This window comes from Mixophyes fleayi, chromosome 3 (genome assembly GCF_038048845.1).
Source record: "Mixophyes fleayi isolate aMixFle1 chromosome 3, aMixFle1.hap1, whole genome shotgun sequence".
Lineage (NCBI taxonomy): Eukaryota > Metazoa > Chordata > Amphibia > Anura > Limnodynastidae > Mixophyes > Mixophyes fleayi.
Window position 1 is genome coordinate 29,937,590 of NC_134404.1, and position 16,281 is coordinate 29,953,870.

Genomic DNA, 16,281 nt, shown 5'->3' on the forward strand with positions numbered 1-16,281 from the left:
CACTGACGTCGATATTCAGTGACAGCTGTGGGAGAGAGGAGGCTGCAGGGTCCTAGCGCCGCGCGGATTGGTAAGTTTCTGTTTGCTTTCTTTTTTCTATGGCTGGCCCGCGGCACCCCTGGGAGCCGCGGTGCACACTTTGGGAACCGTCGGTTTATACATATAATAGCATGCTGACTTGTTTGTGAATTCTATTTAATATCTACTAACATTGCTCGACTGTTAAAATCTGCACTCAAACTTTTGCACCCAATCAGATATCTACTTTGATTGTCTTATACTTGACAGATAAAATATAGTTGCTGATTGGTTGCTGTTGTTCAGTAGAGATTTGCTAATTTGAGCAATGCTAAGAAATAATCCTCTGTTCTTCTAGAGGGAATGTTTACTTCTCATTTAAATGAATGTATGCAAGTAAAAATCCCACATGTCAATGTAAAATTCTAAAGTAGGTGATATCTTAATCCTCAGTAATATTTATGAACCTACTGCTGTGGAAAAAGGAATGTACACCAAAAGTTATTTTGCTATGTTCCTTCCTCTCTTAGACTAGTAGAAGTATCAGTTCAACTCTTGGCAGCTACAGAGTTCCCCAATGCAGCCCTACCCAAACTCTGAGGCATCATTTTGTGATTACTATGGGAGAAGAGGGTAGTGCTTGCTTCTGGAATTAAAAAAATATATATGATTGTGAAATAAAGAACTTAACCCTAAACATTTAAGGAAATTAATGTATATATTATATTTTTGCACTAGCTGAGGGTGCAATGTTTTGACTACTTTTATATAATGTTTTATTGCTGTGTTTTGTACACTTGTGTTGCTGAGTATTCTGGAGCTATAGAAAATAAATACATACGGCTAATAAAAATATCCACTTTTTTGGATCTGTGACCTTTTAGATAAATCAATATATATATTACTGTAATTTGCACACAATATCGTAGCTATTATGTGGAGAACTGTGTACCTTGCATCAGGAAGCACCATGAGGAAGATGACAGGAAGGCAGGTATTAAGAATCTTACTTGCTGATTCAGCATTTAAGAGAGTTTACATCTAAGCCCATGACCTTACTTTCATTTTGCCACTTGTGATTGCTTCTGCCTCCTCCTTCCCTCTGACCAGATAACAACCGGTGCTGTATTAAACTTTGGCTGGCACAGTGCAGATCAGGAAATTATTCAAAGGCTGCACAGAGCTATTAGTGACTCCTCTCTTTAAGGGGATGTTTATAGACACAATCAAATAAAACAACCAAACCTTCTGCCCCTGAATCGTTGTTCTGTTTTGTTACTTTCTGTATTTCCATCAAGAAACATACCCCTCATGGGGGTGGATCACTAATACCTGTGTGTAGCCTTTGAATATTATTTTCATGCAGATTTAGAGATTTTTTTGGGGATGAATCTGTTCTTGGCTATCACCAGTCATACAAAGAGTTAATCATGGGTGTGCTTTGTTTCTGTGATAACTAGAGTTCGGAACATCACAGGAAACAGTGATATCAGCCGACATCATAAAAACCTAATATCGGTGTTAGCGGGACCCAGAGATTGAGGCTGGGGACATGTAATTAGCTGAGTTCAGAAAGTGCTTTTTATTTTGCATCACTTAAGAGTGTGCACATCAAACTGTCCATTGGAGAATGGTCTGCATATCAAACTGTCCATTGGAGAATGGTCTGCATATCAAACTGTCCATTGGAGAATGGTCTGCATATCAAACTGTCCATTGGAGGATGGTCTGCATATTAAACTGTCCATTGGAGAATGGTTTGCATATTAAACTGTCCATTGGAGAATGGTTTGCATATTAAACTTGTCACCAGATATGTCCTGCATTTTAAACTAGTTATTGGATCATATAAAACTGGATACTGGTATGGGTCTGCATATTAAACTGAAGGGTCTTTATATTAAATTGGGCACCAGAAATGGGTCTGTATAAAAAAACTGTGAACCAATCAAGAGATCTGCATAATAAAATGGGCATCGTATACGGATATTAAATTTGGTACCAGGCATAGCTCTGTATTTCACACTTGTTACTAGGTAACGTTTGGCATATTAGACATGGCACAGGATATGGCTCAATTTAATATACTTGACACAAGGTATGGCTGAATGTTGTGTATATGACACAAGGCATAGCTCTGCAGGATATACTTTGTGCTAAATTTGTTTACTTTGTATACCTGACACCAGGTATAGCACATCATATGATACTTGGCACCAGATTTGGCTCAACATATGATAGTTTATAATTATGCTTATTGTCTCCTAGATTTTGTGTGTACTTGTTGAGACTTGCTGACACAATATGGGGAAGTTGCAGGTATGATCCATAGCAGTAACTGCTGATCACATTTTAATGTAATAATGTGGCTCCTCTCCAATTGCAGTAAAAAAAATAAATAAAAAAATCTATGGGAGTCCGTGCAATGTTTAATTTGTTTAGTGGGGTCTACATAATGTAGTGGGCAATGTGAAACTACATTTAGCTGCAGTTCAACATGTTGACGATATAGAGGGCTCACCATGATTTCTCCCCAGAGTATCATTTTGTCTAAAATTCTCCCTGACCATAAGTGAATTCTAAATAGTCACTGTCTGGTAGCCAATCAGAGCAGACAGAGTTGAAACTAAAGTTACTAAGGCCCTGATTTAAGTCCGAACGCAACTTGCACGGAATTAGTGCGTAGTTACGACTGTAATGAAACTCAAGCGTATCTCGAGATACGCTTTGATTTGAATCTGAGAGTAAGTTCGCAGTACTTGACGTACATAGACACACACAACAGACTGCAGTATACGCAAATGCGTATGTACAGTAAAAGTTCACATTTGAATGCATAAAAAGACAACAGTATAATTACTTATAAAAGTATTTGAAAGAAAAGTTTGTAGGTTTTTTTTTTTACATTAAATGCATGAAGATGCTTGCAATGTATAATATACATCCAATGTGTTCTTATAGTCTATCTTACTTGCATATAGATGTTCTGTTCTAGCCAGTTTAACACATACAGGGTCTGACTGGCAGAATTTAGCCCGTGGGGCAACACACAGCACTGGCCCATAAGTAGCGGACCATCCTTAACGTGTGGTTTTTGGTACAATATATAATTATCAATGGAAAAAGAGGCAAATTTAGTGTTGCTTAACCCAGCGATACTTTATTATTATAAATTATAAATCTTAAATAATGAAAACAAATAATGCAATAAAAACAAACCTCACTTTATATTGCATTTTATTTTATATGTTCCTTCTCCCTACAACACTTTTTTTTTTTTTTTACACATACCTGGTTGATTATAATTGGGTATAGATCATATAGCAATAGATTATATAATAAAGTTTTATTACAATACTGAACAAAGGGGCTGATTTATCACAATGCAAAAAGCAATTTTGCTTTAAAAACCTGAGGGTATATTTACTAAATTGCGGGTTTGAAAGAGTGGAGATGTTGCCTATAGCAACCAATCAGATTCTAGCTGTCATCTTGTAAAAAGTACTAAATAAATGATAACTAGGGGCTTGATTCATTAAGGATCTTAACTTAAGAAACTTCTTATTTAAGTCTCCTGGACAAAACCATGTTACAATGCAAGGGGGTGCAAATTAGTATTCTGTTTTGCACACAAGTTAAATACTGATTGTTTTATCATGTAGCACACAAATATCAACTTTAAATTGCAGTGTACAAATAAGCTATCAAGTATTTGTGTGCTACATGAAAAAACAGTCAGTATTTAACTTATGTGCAAAACAGAATACTAATTTGCACCCCTTGCATTGTAACATGGTTTTGTCCAGGAGACTTAAATAAGAAGTTTCTTAAGTTAAGATCCTCAATGAATCAGGCCCCAGAATCTGATTGGTTGCTATAGGTAATATCACAACTTTTTCAAACCCACAGTTTAGTAAATACACCCCCTGATGTTTTTGCCAGCAAAAGGGCTTGTTCTTTGCTTTGCACTATATACTAATAGGGTTATTATTTGTTTTAGGGCTAAACCAAAACAAATAATATGAGGGGTGCTACTAGGAGGAGGAGCAGAGCACTAGGTGTCAATCTGACATCCTCGACCATAGCTAGATTAAGGCTCTGGGGTACTTTAGACAGGGGGGCCCCCTATTATGTAACATGGTTATCATTTTAGAAAAATACACAGGCAATACTGTGTGCACTACTGTTAGGTACATGTAGCTCTGCCTTCACGAGCAGTACAGTGTGAGGCAAGACATACCTCCCAACTGTCCTTCCAGTAAGACCAAATCCTGACTAAACGAGACAGTCACCCAAATTCGCCCCCACCAGATTCAGGACAGTTGGTAGACTGTCCTGCTCTCTCCTACCTATTCTTGTGTAAGGATTTACCCTGACATTTGCACCTCCGACCACTAAAGGTCTCTGTATTTGCAATAAGAGAATATAGAAGCGCTATGTCAAACACTTGATATAAATGAATTTATTTTTATTTTGTTATTATTTTTACCATTACATTGTGATTATTAAGCACTTATTAATGTGCACAATGATTATGGCCATGAGCATCCCCAAGGTACATAAAAATATATATAAAAACATGCAGTAAATACATGCAGGTATACATTGGAAGGGAGGGAGGGTGGATGGATCGCAAGGATCTGGGGCCAATGGGAGATGGTGGCTGGTCCCGGGGTAGGGGCCAGCCACCGAGTAGAGACTATAGGCACTGGCCCGGGGGACAAATGCCCCTCTGCCAAGCCCGCCCCTGAACACATATGTATATTTTTTAATGCACCACTAACATTCGTCATTTACGCTTGTTCTGTAATAGGTGCAAATTATACCGCTGAAATCAAGCATATTTACGAGAAACCCACGACTTGAATTAGCTGCATCTGTATTGGAATGTAATTACTCTACATGTGTTACGTTAGTCCGCCCCTTTCTTCTCCCATCCCGCCTCTCAAGCCATAGGCAGTCATAAGTGTCATTTGCATTCAGACATGAATTGCATGTAAATGTGTTTATTGGCATAAAGTCCAGTTCCAATAATTCACCTTGATACTATTAAGGAGAAACAAATTTGAGACTTTGAGCGTAAAGTTTGGGTCATTGGATGAATATTCTTAAAAGGACTATTATATCCAAAGGACTGGAGAACATTATGAGCATTTTATAAACATTATTGAGTTTGAGAAAACCAGTCAGCATATACTGGAATGCAATTTTTTTTATATTTTATCACATATCTGCCACATTTAGCGTGATTATATAGGTTATGTTTTATGTGATTTTTATATTTTTTTAGATTAAGGTTTGCAAGAAATCGTACATAGGTATGACTTTAACCAGCACTCTCTTGTTTATTAGTTTATCTGTTAAGTACAAGTACTGCATTACCTCTATAAATGTATTATGAGGTTTTGCCAAGTCAATGATGTGCATATTTCCAATGATCGGTAAAGGAGTTGGTCCAGGGGGGAAATTGTTGTTATTGTGTTGTTTCCGGTTGTTAAAAACTTTGGCCAAAAATAGGATGATAACAATAAACAGAAGAATTGTGACAGGGTCAATGGTAATCATGTCTTCTGTACAATCTAGAGAGGGAAGACAAAATATAGTTCTTTTATAAGGAAATACATTAATTGATATCAAAGTACAGAACAAACCATGGTCAATGAATATCTAACGCCTGTCCTGCTATGATTCTGGCCATCAGTGTGAAACAGAAGAAGCTGCAAGACTCATGCAGATTAAACTACACAAGAATGTATTTAGTATGTCATTCTATAGGTGTTAACATCTATCCCTACACAAGCTTACTCTTCTATGTGAGTGCTAAGTGGTTCACATGGTAACGAGTGTTAGATTCAACAGATCTTGTTAGATCTTAATATTAAAATCCACCAGATGTATAACATATACACTGTGGTTCAATAAAAAGTAAGCCAAACTTTAATAATAATATATTTAAAGTAAAATTATCCACGTACTTACTTTTTTATTTTAATGACTGTCACAAACAGCACTCACCTTAGCCTGCGTGATATGTGTGTGACAAAGGGTTAACCAAAAACAACCACCTGGTCTGTCTAAAATGATTAAATCCTTCCCTATCTATGCCACACACTAGCTCTGCTGTACTGACTATGCCACCACCAAGGTTTTTTTTTATGAAGAGCTGACACTCTTATTTAGGAAGCCTTCGGTTCTCCCTTGCACTTATTAAGTGTAATTTAATATGGAAACTACATCCACAATGCTCAAGATAAAACAGTTAGTAAAATGACATACAAATATAATGCAATTGTTTCTTATAAAATAAAAAGGATAAAACACAGAATTGATAACTCACGTATAATCAAATTTCTGGTGCTGGGAGAAGCAGGCAAATGGGACACTCTTCAATATCAGAGTGACTCCTAAAAGTGAAGAACAATTTAGTCACAGTGCAATTTTAAACCCAAGCTGCAGGACACACAGTCCCCCGTCCTGTGATGTAAGAACTAAGGTCTGTGTGAATACCAATATTAGGGTTTTATGACCCCTGTGGATATAAATGGACCATCTGAGGAAAACAGAGGAGTTTAGCATAATCAAACACACTGATTTAAACAGCTCCTCTGAGCCATGTCACGCTATTATTAAGAATTAATTCACAAACAAATATAGATTTATATGCCTAAAGATTAGTTTGCACATGACAATGACTTACGGTTTTTATTTCACAAAAAAAAAATCACACGATATTATGATAGAAAACAAAAATAAAAAAGTTGTAATTACCATAAAAATGCCTTTTAGTAAAGAAGATTTACACATGATAAAAGGTTTGAGGGAATACAAGTATTACAGAGTCTGTCAATTTCTACGAGAGTTTCCAAAAAACCATTGGACCAGAAACGGATTAAATAAATTGCTTAGAAAAATTAGGGTAACAGGGTAGGTCGACCGCGTCATTGGTAGTGGCAGACAAAGGTCATTGAGCACTGAAGAAAATGTCGCCCTTGTTGGAGATCTTATTCTGAGTCAAGAGGACGCTCCTAATACTCATAGAGCAATACGTCAACTATCCAGAGAAATCGGAATTCATCGGTCCAGTCTTGTTCAAATAATTCATAAAGATCTTCAATTCAAGTGCCTTGAGAAGAAGCCTGCACATGAACTGACAGAAGCTAATCGACTGTCACGTTTGGACAGATCAAAAGAACTGTTGAGAAAATATCCTCGTCATATGGTTGACTTCAATTTCTTTACTGGCAAGAAGTTGTTCACTACCAAGTAGCATGCAGAATGATCGCCTGTACGTCAAGTGTGGCACTAAGAAAAGGCAGGTTGCTGCAAACAGACTGTTGCGTACGCATACCCATTTCAGCAAGGCTGTTATAGTGTCCATTGCGGTTTCGACGCTTGGTCGCTCACATTTGATCTTCATTGATCCTGGAAAAAAATTCAATGGCGCCTATTATCACAATGTTCTGCTGTGACAGCATCTTCTACCTGCTATCAGAAATCTGGCCCCAGAAGGCTAATTTGTTTTTCAACAGGACAGTGCGCCACCCACAGAGCCAGGGAAACCATTGAAGTGCTAATAAGAGAGACACCAGACTTCATTACTCCAACATTATGGTCTCCGAACAATCCAGTTTTGAATCCTATCCAGGGCCGGATTAAGGGAAGGGAAGCCCCCGGGCTAAGGATACTCTGAGGGCCCCTCCATGAGGCCCCTGTGAACTTACCTCCTTCCGTTGTTTCACTCCCTGAAGCAATTAAGCGGTAAGTCCTACAGTGACAGCAGGCAGTTAACAGCATAACATTTGCTGTTAGCTGCCTACCATTTTCCTTGAAGAAGTGACAGTCAGAGACCCGATAAATGTCGGCGGGCCCCCCAGCTGCCCGAGGCCCCTGGGCTGTAGCCCCTTTAGCCCTATTGTTAATCCGGCTCTGATCCTATCGATTATAAAGTGTGGAGCGTGATGCAAGAGAGAGTCTACCAGAGAGCAATCCATGATGTAAATGATGTGAAGCAATGTTTATTGGAAGTGTGGACAGGTCTGGATCAGAGGATTATCGACAATTCCGTTGCCCAATAGCGCCAGCGCCTCCAGGTTGCGTGCACACGGAAGGAGGACATTTTGAACATCTTCTTTAATTAAATAATTAAATTATACTACTGAGAGTTTCTTCACAAAAAATATTAAAGACTATTTCCAAGTAAAAAGTAGTTTGTTACAAAATCTAAAAAAAATGTTGTTCGTAAAATTACATTTTGGCAGATAAAGTTTAAAAACTGATATGTTTTTATCCGTTGAATACATTTTTATGATATGTTGGAATCATATTGTTGGTTCAATTCTCCAAATATCGGGAAAGTTTTAGTATGATATGATCAGGCATTATAGATGGAATAAACCGTTTGGCCCACTTTTTATTGAACCACAGTATACACACCACAGTACAGTATACGTTATAATGTACTGTGGAAAGTCACTTAGTACAAAAACATCCTCATTCTATAGGTAAAGGTCTACAATAAATAAATATGTTTTATATAATTTCAAACTCTCAGTTAATAGTTCAGAATAATATTGGGTTTGGCTGAGGTTTAGAGGAAAGGACATGCTGCCTATATTTTTTTAAAATGTTTATAATACCCTTAGGTATTTCCATGCAAAATGGAATTAGCTACAAATCACTGCTATTCAGTTTTGGGTTTTTTTTGTTCCAAGTGACTAACAGCTACATCAAACTGTCAAACATTGAATGTCTACCAGTCAGCGGCTGCCCATCTTTTCTTTCCACACATTTCTTGTGGCAGTTCGGGACAGTAGAAAGAGCAAAAGCTTGTGGGACAGAAGATTGAACAGCACGGTGGTTTAGTGGTTAGTACTTCTGCCTCACAGCACTGGTAGGTTAATTGGCTGCTATCAAATTGACTCTAGTCTGTCCGTGTGTGTGTGTATGTTAGGGAATTTAGACTGTAAGCTCCAATGGGGCAGGGAATGATGTGAATGAGTTCTGTGTACAGCGGGGGGGGGAGGGTGCCTTGACAGGACATGGTGTAGGATGTCTAGAGTCTGCTCTCCCGGTAACATCCGTACAAAATCCGCTTACCTATGCATATAAGTTTTAAAAAAACAAGACATCTGCCCTCTGCCAGGCGAAGAGGCTTCCCAGGGTGTCTGGAATGTGGAACCGGCTGTCTGTTCGGCGAGGAGTACACGCATCGCATCGGCTTTGCGAGGAGTGAGGGAGTGCGGGTGCAGATCTGTGACCGGAGCGCCTCTTTGTCCTGCTGGCTCATTAGAGGGAGTCTTTTCTCCCCCTTATACCTCCCGTGATTGTGGGGAACCTTACCTGGTCGGCCAGTGTGCTGTGGCGGGAGTGTGCCAAAAGTCTGGGCGAGTGGCGGCCATCTTGGAGAGAAGTCGGAGGATAACAAGAAGCAGTGCCAGGGTGAGTTCTCCTTCTCCCCTCTCTCTTGTGCTCTCGGTGAGAGGGCACGCAGCTGGACCTCTTCCTCTATCTGAACCCTCAGCATTACTCCAAAGTTTTTCTCTCTGTAAATCAGTCTATGCTGCTGCCTCGATCTGTGCCTTATTATATGCATAACACTATATCAGCAGATGCCTGAGCTGAGAATTATTAGCCTGCAATGCAACTTTATCTTTGGTATTCTGTAAAGAGCTTTTAATATTATCTGCAACAACGATGTGTTCTGATGTCACTAGTTATAATCCTTGAGTTCTGATGTCATCATTTCAATATTTATTGGGAAATCTTGTGTATTATAAACACTAACACCACCCACTGTACAGAAATACAGATATTCAAATTCAGCACAGAATCCCATGAACTATATAAAAGCCCTAATCCTGCAGTCTTGTACCTTTAGTACAAGACTGCAAAAAAGTATACAGAACTCCATGGTGGCTTTTGATATCCGGTTCATTTACAGTTGGGGTCGATAATGAATTATAGCCACACAAAAACATTCATAACAAACATCTTGTCAGTTCCTTTAAGCTATAAAACCAATAACAATATTTTTATATTTAATAACTTAAATCAGTATAATACATCTCAACATATCAAATGACCAATGAGGATAATAATCAATAATCAGGAGTTGTTTCAAATGAACAAAAAATGAAGACACATTTCAGTGCAATCATAGTCAGGTGTATAGACGTTTGCAGACATTTACTAGTGATCGTAGGTTACAGCATTCTATATATATATCCAGCTACAAGTGCTTATTTGAGTATGTCAAGCTTATACTATATTTTAGTATACACAAATGGAATGCTTAAGCTTATGTTTGCCTACAAGAAAAGCTGTCACAACATGGAATTAGGCAAGCTGTCCAGCGCAGTGCGATGGAGACGAGGGAGGATGACAAATCATATCACATAACAGACATAAACTGAATAATAACACAGATAGAGTTTTCTACACTAAACTTAATGATTACAAATTTGAATTATATTGATAGAAATCAGAAGAGGGAGAATTAAGAAAGAATGAGAGAGAAAGGGTAGTTTTCTAGAAATAAAAACAGCTATTTTATGGAAAGACTTAAGCTTTAGTATCTTACTGTACAGTGTGGAGCATAAACAGTTTGCTGGTCCGGTCTCTCCTCCTGGTGAGAATCAATTGCTTTTAATCCCTGGGAGAATATATAAGCCTTATCTTGTCATCACATGCTGATATTTATTGTCTGTTAATACTCAAACTGCTGCTCTCTTAATGGCCCCACCCATAACAATTATATACTGTACATTTTTACGAGATGGTGCAAGAGGCTATTGCCACACAGTAGTTACCAGTCTACCAGCCTAACAATTCATAATGTGGTTAAGTAAGTTTACATAAATAACTCTGACATCTATCAGTCAAACAGAGAATAATAGTAGGTAGAGATTGTCCCTCAGATAATACAGTATTTCTGTTATACTCTGCCTTTTCGTATGACATACATAATACATGAATCAGAGAGAGAGAAAATAAGCCATGGGAAAGAAGACATTGGATTCTAAAACGATATACCAAGAACAGATTATTGAAATATATAATTAGACTAATGTTACAGAACATATTCACAGTGAGTTATGTGACAAAATTGACATCACTACTTTTCAAATATAAGTTATAGTTTATGGTAGTGACATCACTACTTGGCAGTGTGTGATTCCAATACTGACCTGGATAAGAGTGCTTTATATCTATTTACCATGTTTTAAGCCATTTCTTTTTGATAAACTTTTCACATTAAAGAATTGTTTTTATTATTTTTATTTATCTTTATGTTTCTTAATAATAATTATTATTATTATTATTTATAAGGTGCCACAGGTTCCGTAACACCGAATACAGAAGCAAGTAACAAATAGATGAGGTAATACATATAAATAGCACAGATGAGTGTGAGTAATGCTATGGGGACTTACATGGAGTGCAGAAAAATACATGACAGGATGTACAAGGAAGTCAGACAGTGGACCGACATTAGACAATAGGTAGAGAGGACACTGCCCGTGAGAACTTACATTAAAGAGAGAGGGGTGGTGATAGACTGTAGGACCAGCTAGGAGAAAATGGACATGGCAGGTGAAGGAAGAGGAGGTGATGGATAAGCTGGTCAGGAGGTGGTAGGATAGGGGAGCTTGAAAAGGTGAGATTTGAGTGAGCGCTTGAAGGACTGAAGGTTGGGGGAGAGTCGAGTGAGGTGGGGTAGAAAGTTCCAAAGAATGGTGGCAGCACGGCAGAAGTCTTGGAAGCGAGTATGAAAGGAAGTAATGACAGGTAAATTGAGGTGGAGTTCAAAGGCGAAGTGGAGTGGACAGGTAGGTATGTACCTCGAGACAAGGTCAGAGATGTAAGGTGGAGAAGTGTCAGGATCTGGTGAGGGACTGGATATAAGGGGTAAAGCTGAGGCAGAGTCAAGGGTGACTCCAAGACAGCGGGCTTCGGTGACAGGAGAATGAGTTATTTTGTCAACCAAGAGGGATATTGGGAGGGACAGCAACATTGGTGGGAGGAAAGAAGATGAGCTAGGATTTGGAGATGTTGAGTTTGAGAAAGCACTGTGACATCCAGGTATTTACAGCCGAGAAACAGCTAGATACTTGGGTTAGGTAGACGGAAGAGAGGTTAGGGGAGGAAATATATATTTGCGTTTCATCAGCATAGAGGTGGTATTAGAGGCCAAATGATTGCATAAGTTCACAGAGAGAGGTGGTGTAGAGAGAGAAGAGCAGAGGGCCAAGGACAGCGCCTTGGGGGACTCTAATAGAGAGAAGAAGAGGGGGGGAAGGAGAGTCGGAAGCAGAGATGCTAAAAGAGTGGCCAAACAGATAGGAGGCAAACCAGGAGAAAGCTGTTCGCGAAGACCCAGGGAGTGAAGTGTGGCGAGTAAAAGAGAATGATCGACTGTGTCAAAAGCAACATAGAGGTTGAGGAGTACGGGAAGGGAAAAGTGACCTTTGGACTTAGCTGAGAGTCATTTGTTACTTTAGCAAGGGCAGTTTCAGTTGAGTGAAGGGGTCGGGAGCATGACTGAAGAGGGTCAAGAAGAGAGTGGGAGAGAAAGTGAGTCAGATGATTGAAGACAACTCGTTCAAGACGCTTAGAAGCAAAGGGAAGCAGAGATACGGGGCAATAGTTGGAGAGAGAGGATGGGTCAAGGAAGGGTTTCTTGAGAATAGGATAGATGAGTGCATGCTTGCAGGTCAAGGGGAAGATGCCAGTAGAGAGAGCGAGGTTAAAGGGATGAGAACGGTGACAGCAGGTATTGGGAGAGAGGAAGTGGAGGAACTTGGAGAGAATAGGGTCAAGAAGACAGGTTGTAGAAGAAGAGGAGGAGAGAAGAGTGAGGATCTCAGACTCAGTTACAGGAGGGTATAAGCCAAAGGTGAGTAATAGAGAGGACGGGTGAGGGGAGGTGAGTCTATCAAGAGCAGATATCATTGGGGATAGAGTCAGTCTTGTCTTTGAAGTAGGTGGCAAAATCAAGATCAGTGATAGACGAGGGGGGAGGAGGCGGGGAAGGACACAGTAAAGAATTAATGGTAGTGAAGAGGCATCACGGTTTATCAGACAGGGAGGAGATGAGGGGTGTGAGATAGGTTTGTTTAGCAAGAGAGAGGGCAGAATAGTAGTAGGAAAGGATGAATTTAAAGTGGATGAAGTCAACAATAGAACGGGATTTCCTCCATTAATGTTTAGAGGAGCAGGAACACGTTTGGAGTAGAAAAGTAAGAGGGGGTGCCAGGGTTAGGTTTTAAATTGGCGAAAATAGAGTGGTGTGGCTGAGGCTGCAGTGTCAAGGGCAACAGAGAATGTGGTGTCGTGAAGAGAGACTGCAGCATTGGGACATGACAGGGAAGAAATGGGAGCATAGGGGGATTTACAGGAGGATGCAAAGAAGATGGGGTTAATTCTGTTGATGGGACGCTGCATGCGAGTGACTTTGGGTGGGAGAGGGGGGTAGGAGGTAAAGAGAGGTTACAGGAAAGGAGGGTGAGGTCAGAAAGTGGGAAGACAGAATTGAAGAAGTTGGAAATGTCACAGAGATGGGAGAACACTAGGTCCAAGGAGTGACCATCACGGTGGGTGGCGGAAGTTGTCCAATGGGAGAGGCCATAGGAAGAAGTGAGAGTTAGGAGTTTAGAGGCAGCTGTAGTAATGGGAGAGTCAGTAGGGATGCTAAAATCACCGATAATAATTGTGGTAAGATCAGAAGAGAGGAAATGGGAAAGCCAGGCAGCAAACTTATCCAGAAATTGGGAGGAACGGCCAGGGGGACGATAAATGACAGCAACACAAAGGTGGGGAGTGGAGAAGAGGCGGATGGAGTTAACTTCAAAGGAGGAGGAGGAAAGGGAGGGTTCAGGGGGATAATACTGAAGTTGTAGCCAGGAGACAGCAGGACACCTACACCACCTCCTTGGTGGTCCCCAGGACGGGGAGTGTGGGAGAAGGAGAGACCCCACGGGTGAGCGCAGAGGGGGAAAGCAGTATCAGAGGGGGGGCAACATGTTTCTGTAAGGGCCAGGAGACCAAAGGATTGGGAGAGGAAGAGGTCATGAATGGGAGTAAGCTTATTGCAGACAGATCTTGCATTCCAGAGTGCGCAGGACAGGGGAAGGTGTGTGAGTGGAAGAATGGAATGAAGGTTGATGGGATTGGATGCCCTGGGGGACAAGGTGATATGTGGTGGAGGGGGGGAGCGACAGCTAATAGAGGGGAAAGGCTTGGGCATGTAGTATGAAGTAATGATGTGGGTAGCCATGTGGGGGAGTAGGTAGAAGTTTTGAATGGAGAGTAATAAGGCACAGGTGATGTAGTAACTGAGTTCTTGCAGAGTCATGAAATAGGAGAGTGGGCCAAAGTCAGTTCAGACTCAGTTTCAACTCTTCATACTTGTGATGGCAGACAAAGCCTTGAGTAGCCTTGAAAGTACAATGATGAGATAGAAGACTGAAACAGTTGTAGCAGGGGGTGGGAGTGGCTCAGCAAGTAGTACAGCAGGCTGATTAAACAGAGGGGATGTTGCAGGGAAATAAACTGACAGATAAAACTAACTTTCATGAGCTGAGAAGGAAATAAGAGTCAAAAACAGTCTTGTGGTGTGAAGCTTGCAGCCAGGGAAAAATGTAAGCATCAGGAGAAGAATAAGGAGTTTCAGGTGAATGCTGACTGTTGTCCTTGTGTGGCTGTGGTAATGGGTAGAATGTTCTTCACCTGTTTCCTCCTGTTTAACTTCGGCATAACTCCAAATTATGCTATTTAAATCTTAATACACTTGTAGCTACACACTAGCTAATCAGCCATTCTACAATGATTATATATGGTTAACAAACACATGTGATCAGTATCTGCAATCAAACCTTCAATAAACTCTACCAGCAAAGACCAGCAATAAAAGTTTTAAACAAACAAGCAGTAAAAAGACAGCATACCATGTATTTAGAAATAAAAATGCACTTTCTAATTCAGCTCAGACTCTGGTACAGATAAGGTAGGAATAATTATCTGTGTATGAAAGAGTTGATGTAGAGATTAGTCACTTCTCATAGCCTGGTACAGAGACAGTGTCGGACTGGGGCATGAAGGGCCCACCAGGGGACTGCAACGCTAGGGACCATCAGAGGGGGTGTGGCCAGCCATCAAAGAGGCGAGACCAGACACTAGAGGGGAAGTGGTCAGCACACAAAGTACAGCTAGCACGATAGCGTAGTATATAAAGAATGCAGTGTGTGTATAAAGAGTACACAGTCTTGATCAGACCCTTAGATTGTGCAGAACAGTCACCAAAAATCGTGATTGTCCCACTAGACTTAAAACATTTGACAGACTGTTCTACCTGTTGTTGTCACCACCTGTGTCTGCTGATTTCTTTAGTTGCGGCTTGTCTGGATCCTGGAATGTTGGGGGACCTATTTGGGAAAAAAATGGGTACATTTAGAAAATTCCAACCAGCCCCGGCGTTAAATCAATAGGACCAACAATTAATACTTAGGCCTCCTCCAGCCCCAACATTAAAGTAATAGTATTCCCATTTAATAAATAAACCTATTTCCCTCCCTCCAGACAGCCCCAGCAATAAATTAATACATTTACATATAATAAATATACCTATTTCCCGCAACCGTTACTGCCATTAAATAATTCATAATCACATTTAATAAATAGACCTCATGCCCCTCAAACTCAGCCCCACATTCAATTAATAGCCCCCAAACCGACCCATCTTAAATTATTAGTCCCCACTATAAAATTAAATTGCCCCACCATCACCCACAAGCAAAATAGCACCCATTAGTTAGCCACCACCTACCACACAGATTACATTGCCACAAGCCCGCTATGCCATCAAACACACATTTCTGTGCCCCTTCATCACGATGCTGCACCTCCTTATGATCACACTGCACCCTCCGTGCTGCTTTTGCTCCCCCTTCTTCTGGCCCCCCTTCATCACCCTGTGCCATGCTGCTTTTGCTCCCCCTCTTCTCCGGGTCACCCTTCATCACCCTATGCCATGCTGCTTTGGCCCCTATTCATCACCCTATGCCATGCTGTTTTGGCCCCCCTTCACTTTCTGCCTCGCTGCTTCGGCCCCCCTTCACATTCTGCCATGCTGCTTTGGCCACCCCATGCTGTCTTTACTCCCCTTTGCTTCTGTACCTTTACTTACCTTTTCTATCGGCTTCTTTCTTCTCTTCTTCTGTCTTCTCTCTTCTTGCCGGCTCCTCTCTGCCCCGTTCCTCACTGAAT

At 40.5% G+C, this 16,281-nt stretch overlaps 1 protein-coding gene across 1 annotated transcript in view; it reads right to left on the reverse strand.

The window, feature by feature from the left end:
- LOC142143451 (cytochrome P450 2K4-like) overlaps positions 1 to 10,653 on the reverse strand; it is a 99,522-nt gene extending 88,869 nt beyond the window's left edge. The window contains exons 1-3 of the mRNA XM_075201301.1: positions 10,598 to 10,653; positions 6,356 to 6,422; positions 5,401 to 5,597 (exon numbers count right to left, since the gene is read on the reverse strand). Coding sequence (XP_075057402.1) covers positions 5,401 to 5,583 — 183 coding nt within the window. The 5' untranslated portion in view covers positions 5,584 to 5,597; positions 6,356 to 6,422; positions 10,598 to 10,653. The remainder of the gene's footprint in view (positions 1 to 5,400; positions 5,598 to 6,355; positions 6,423 to 10,597) is intronic.
- Between the last annotated feature and the right edge of the window lie 5,628 nt (positions 10,654 to 16,281).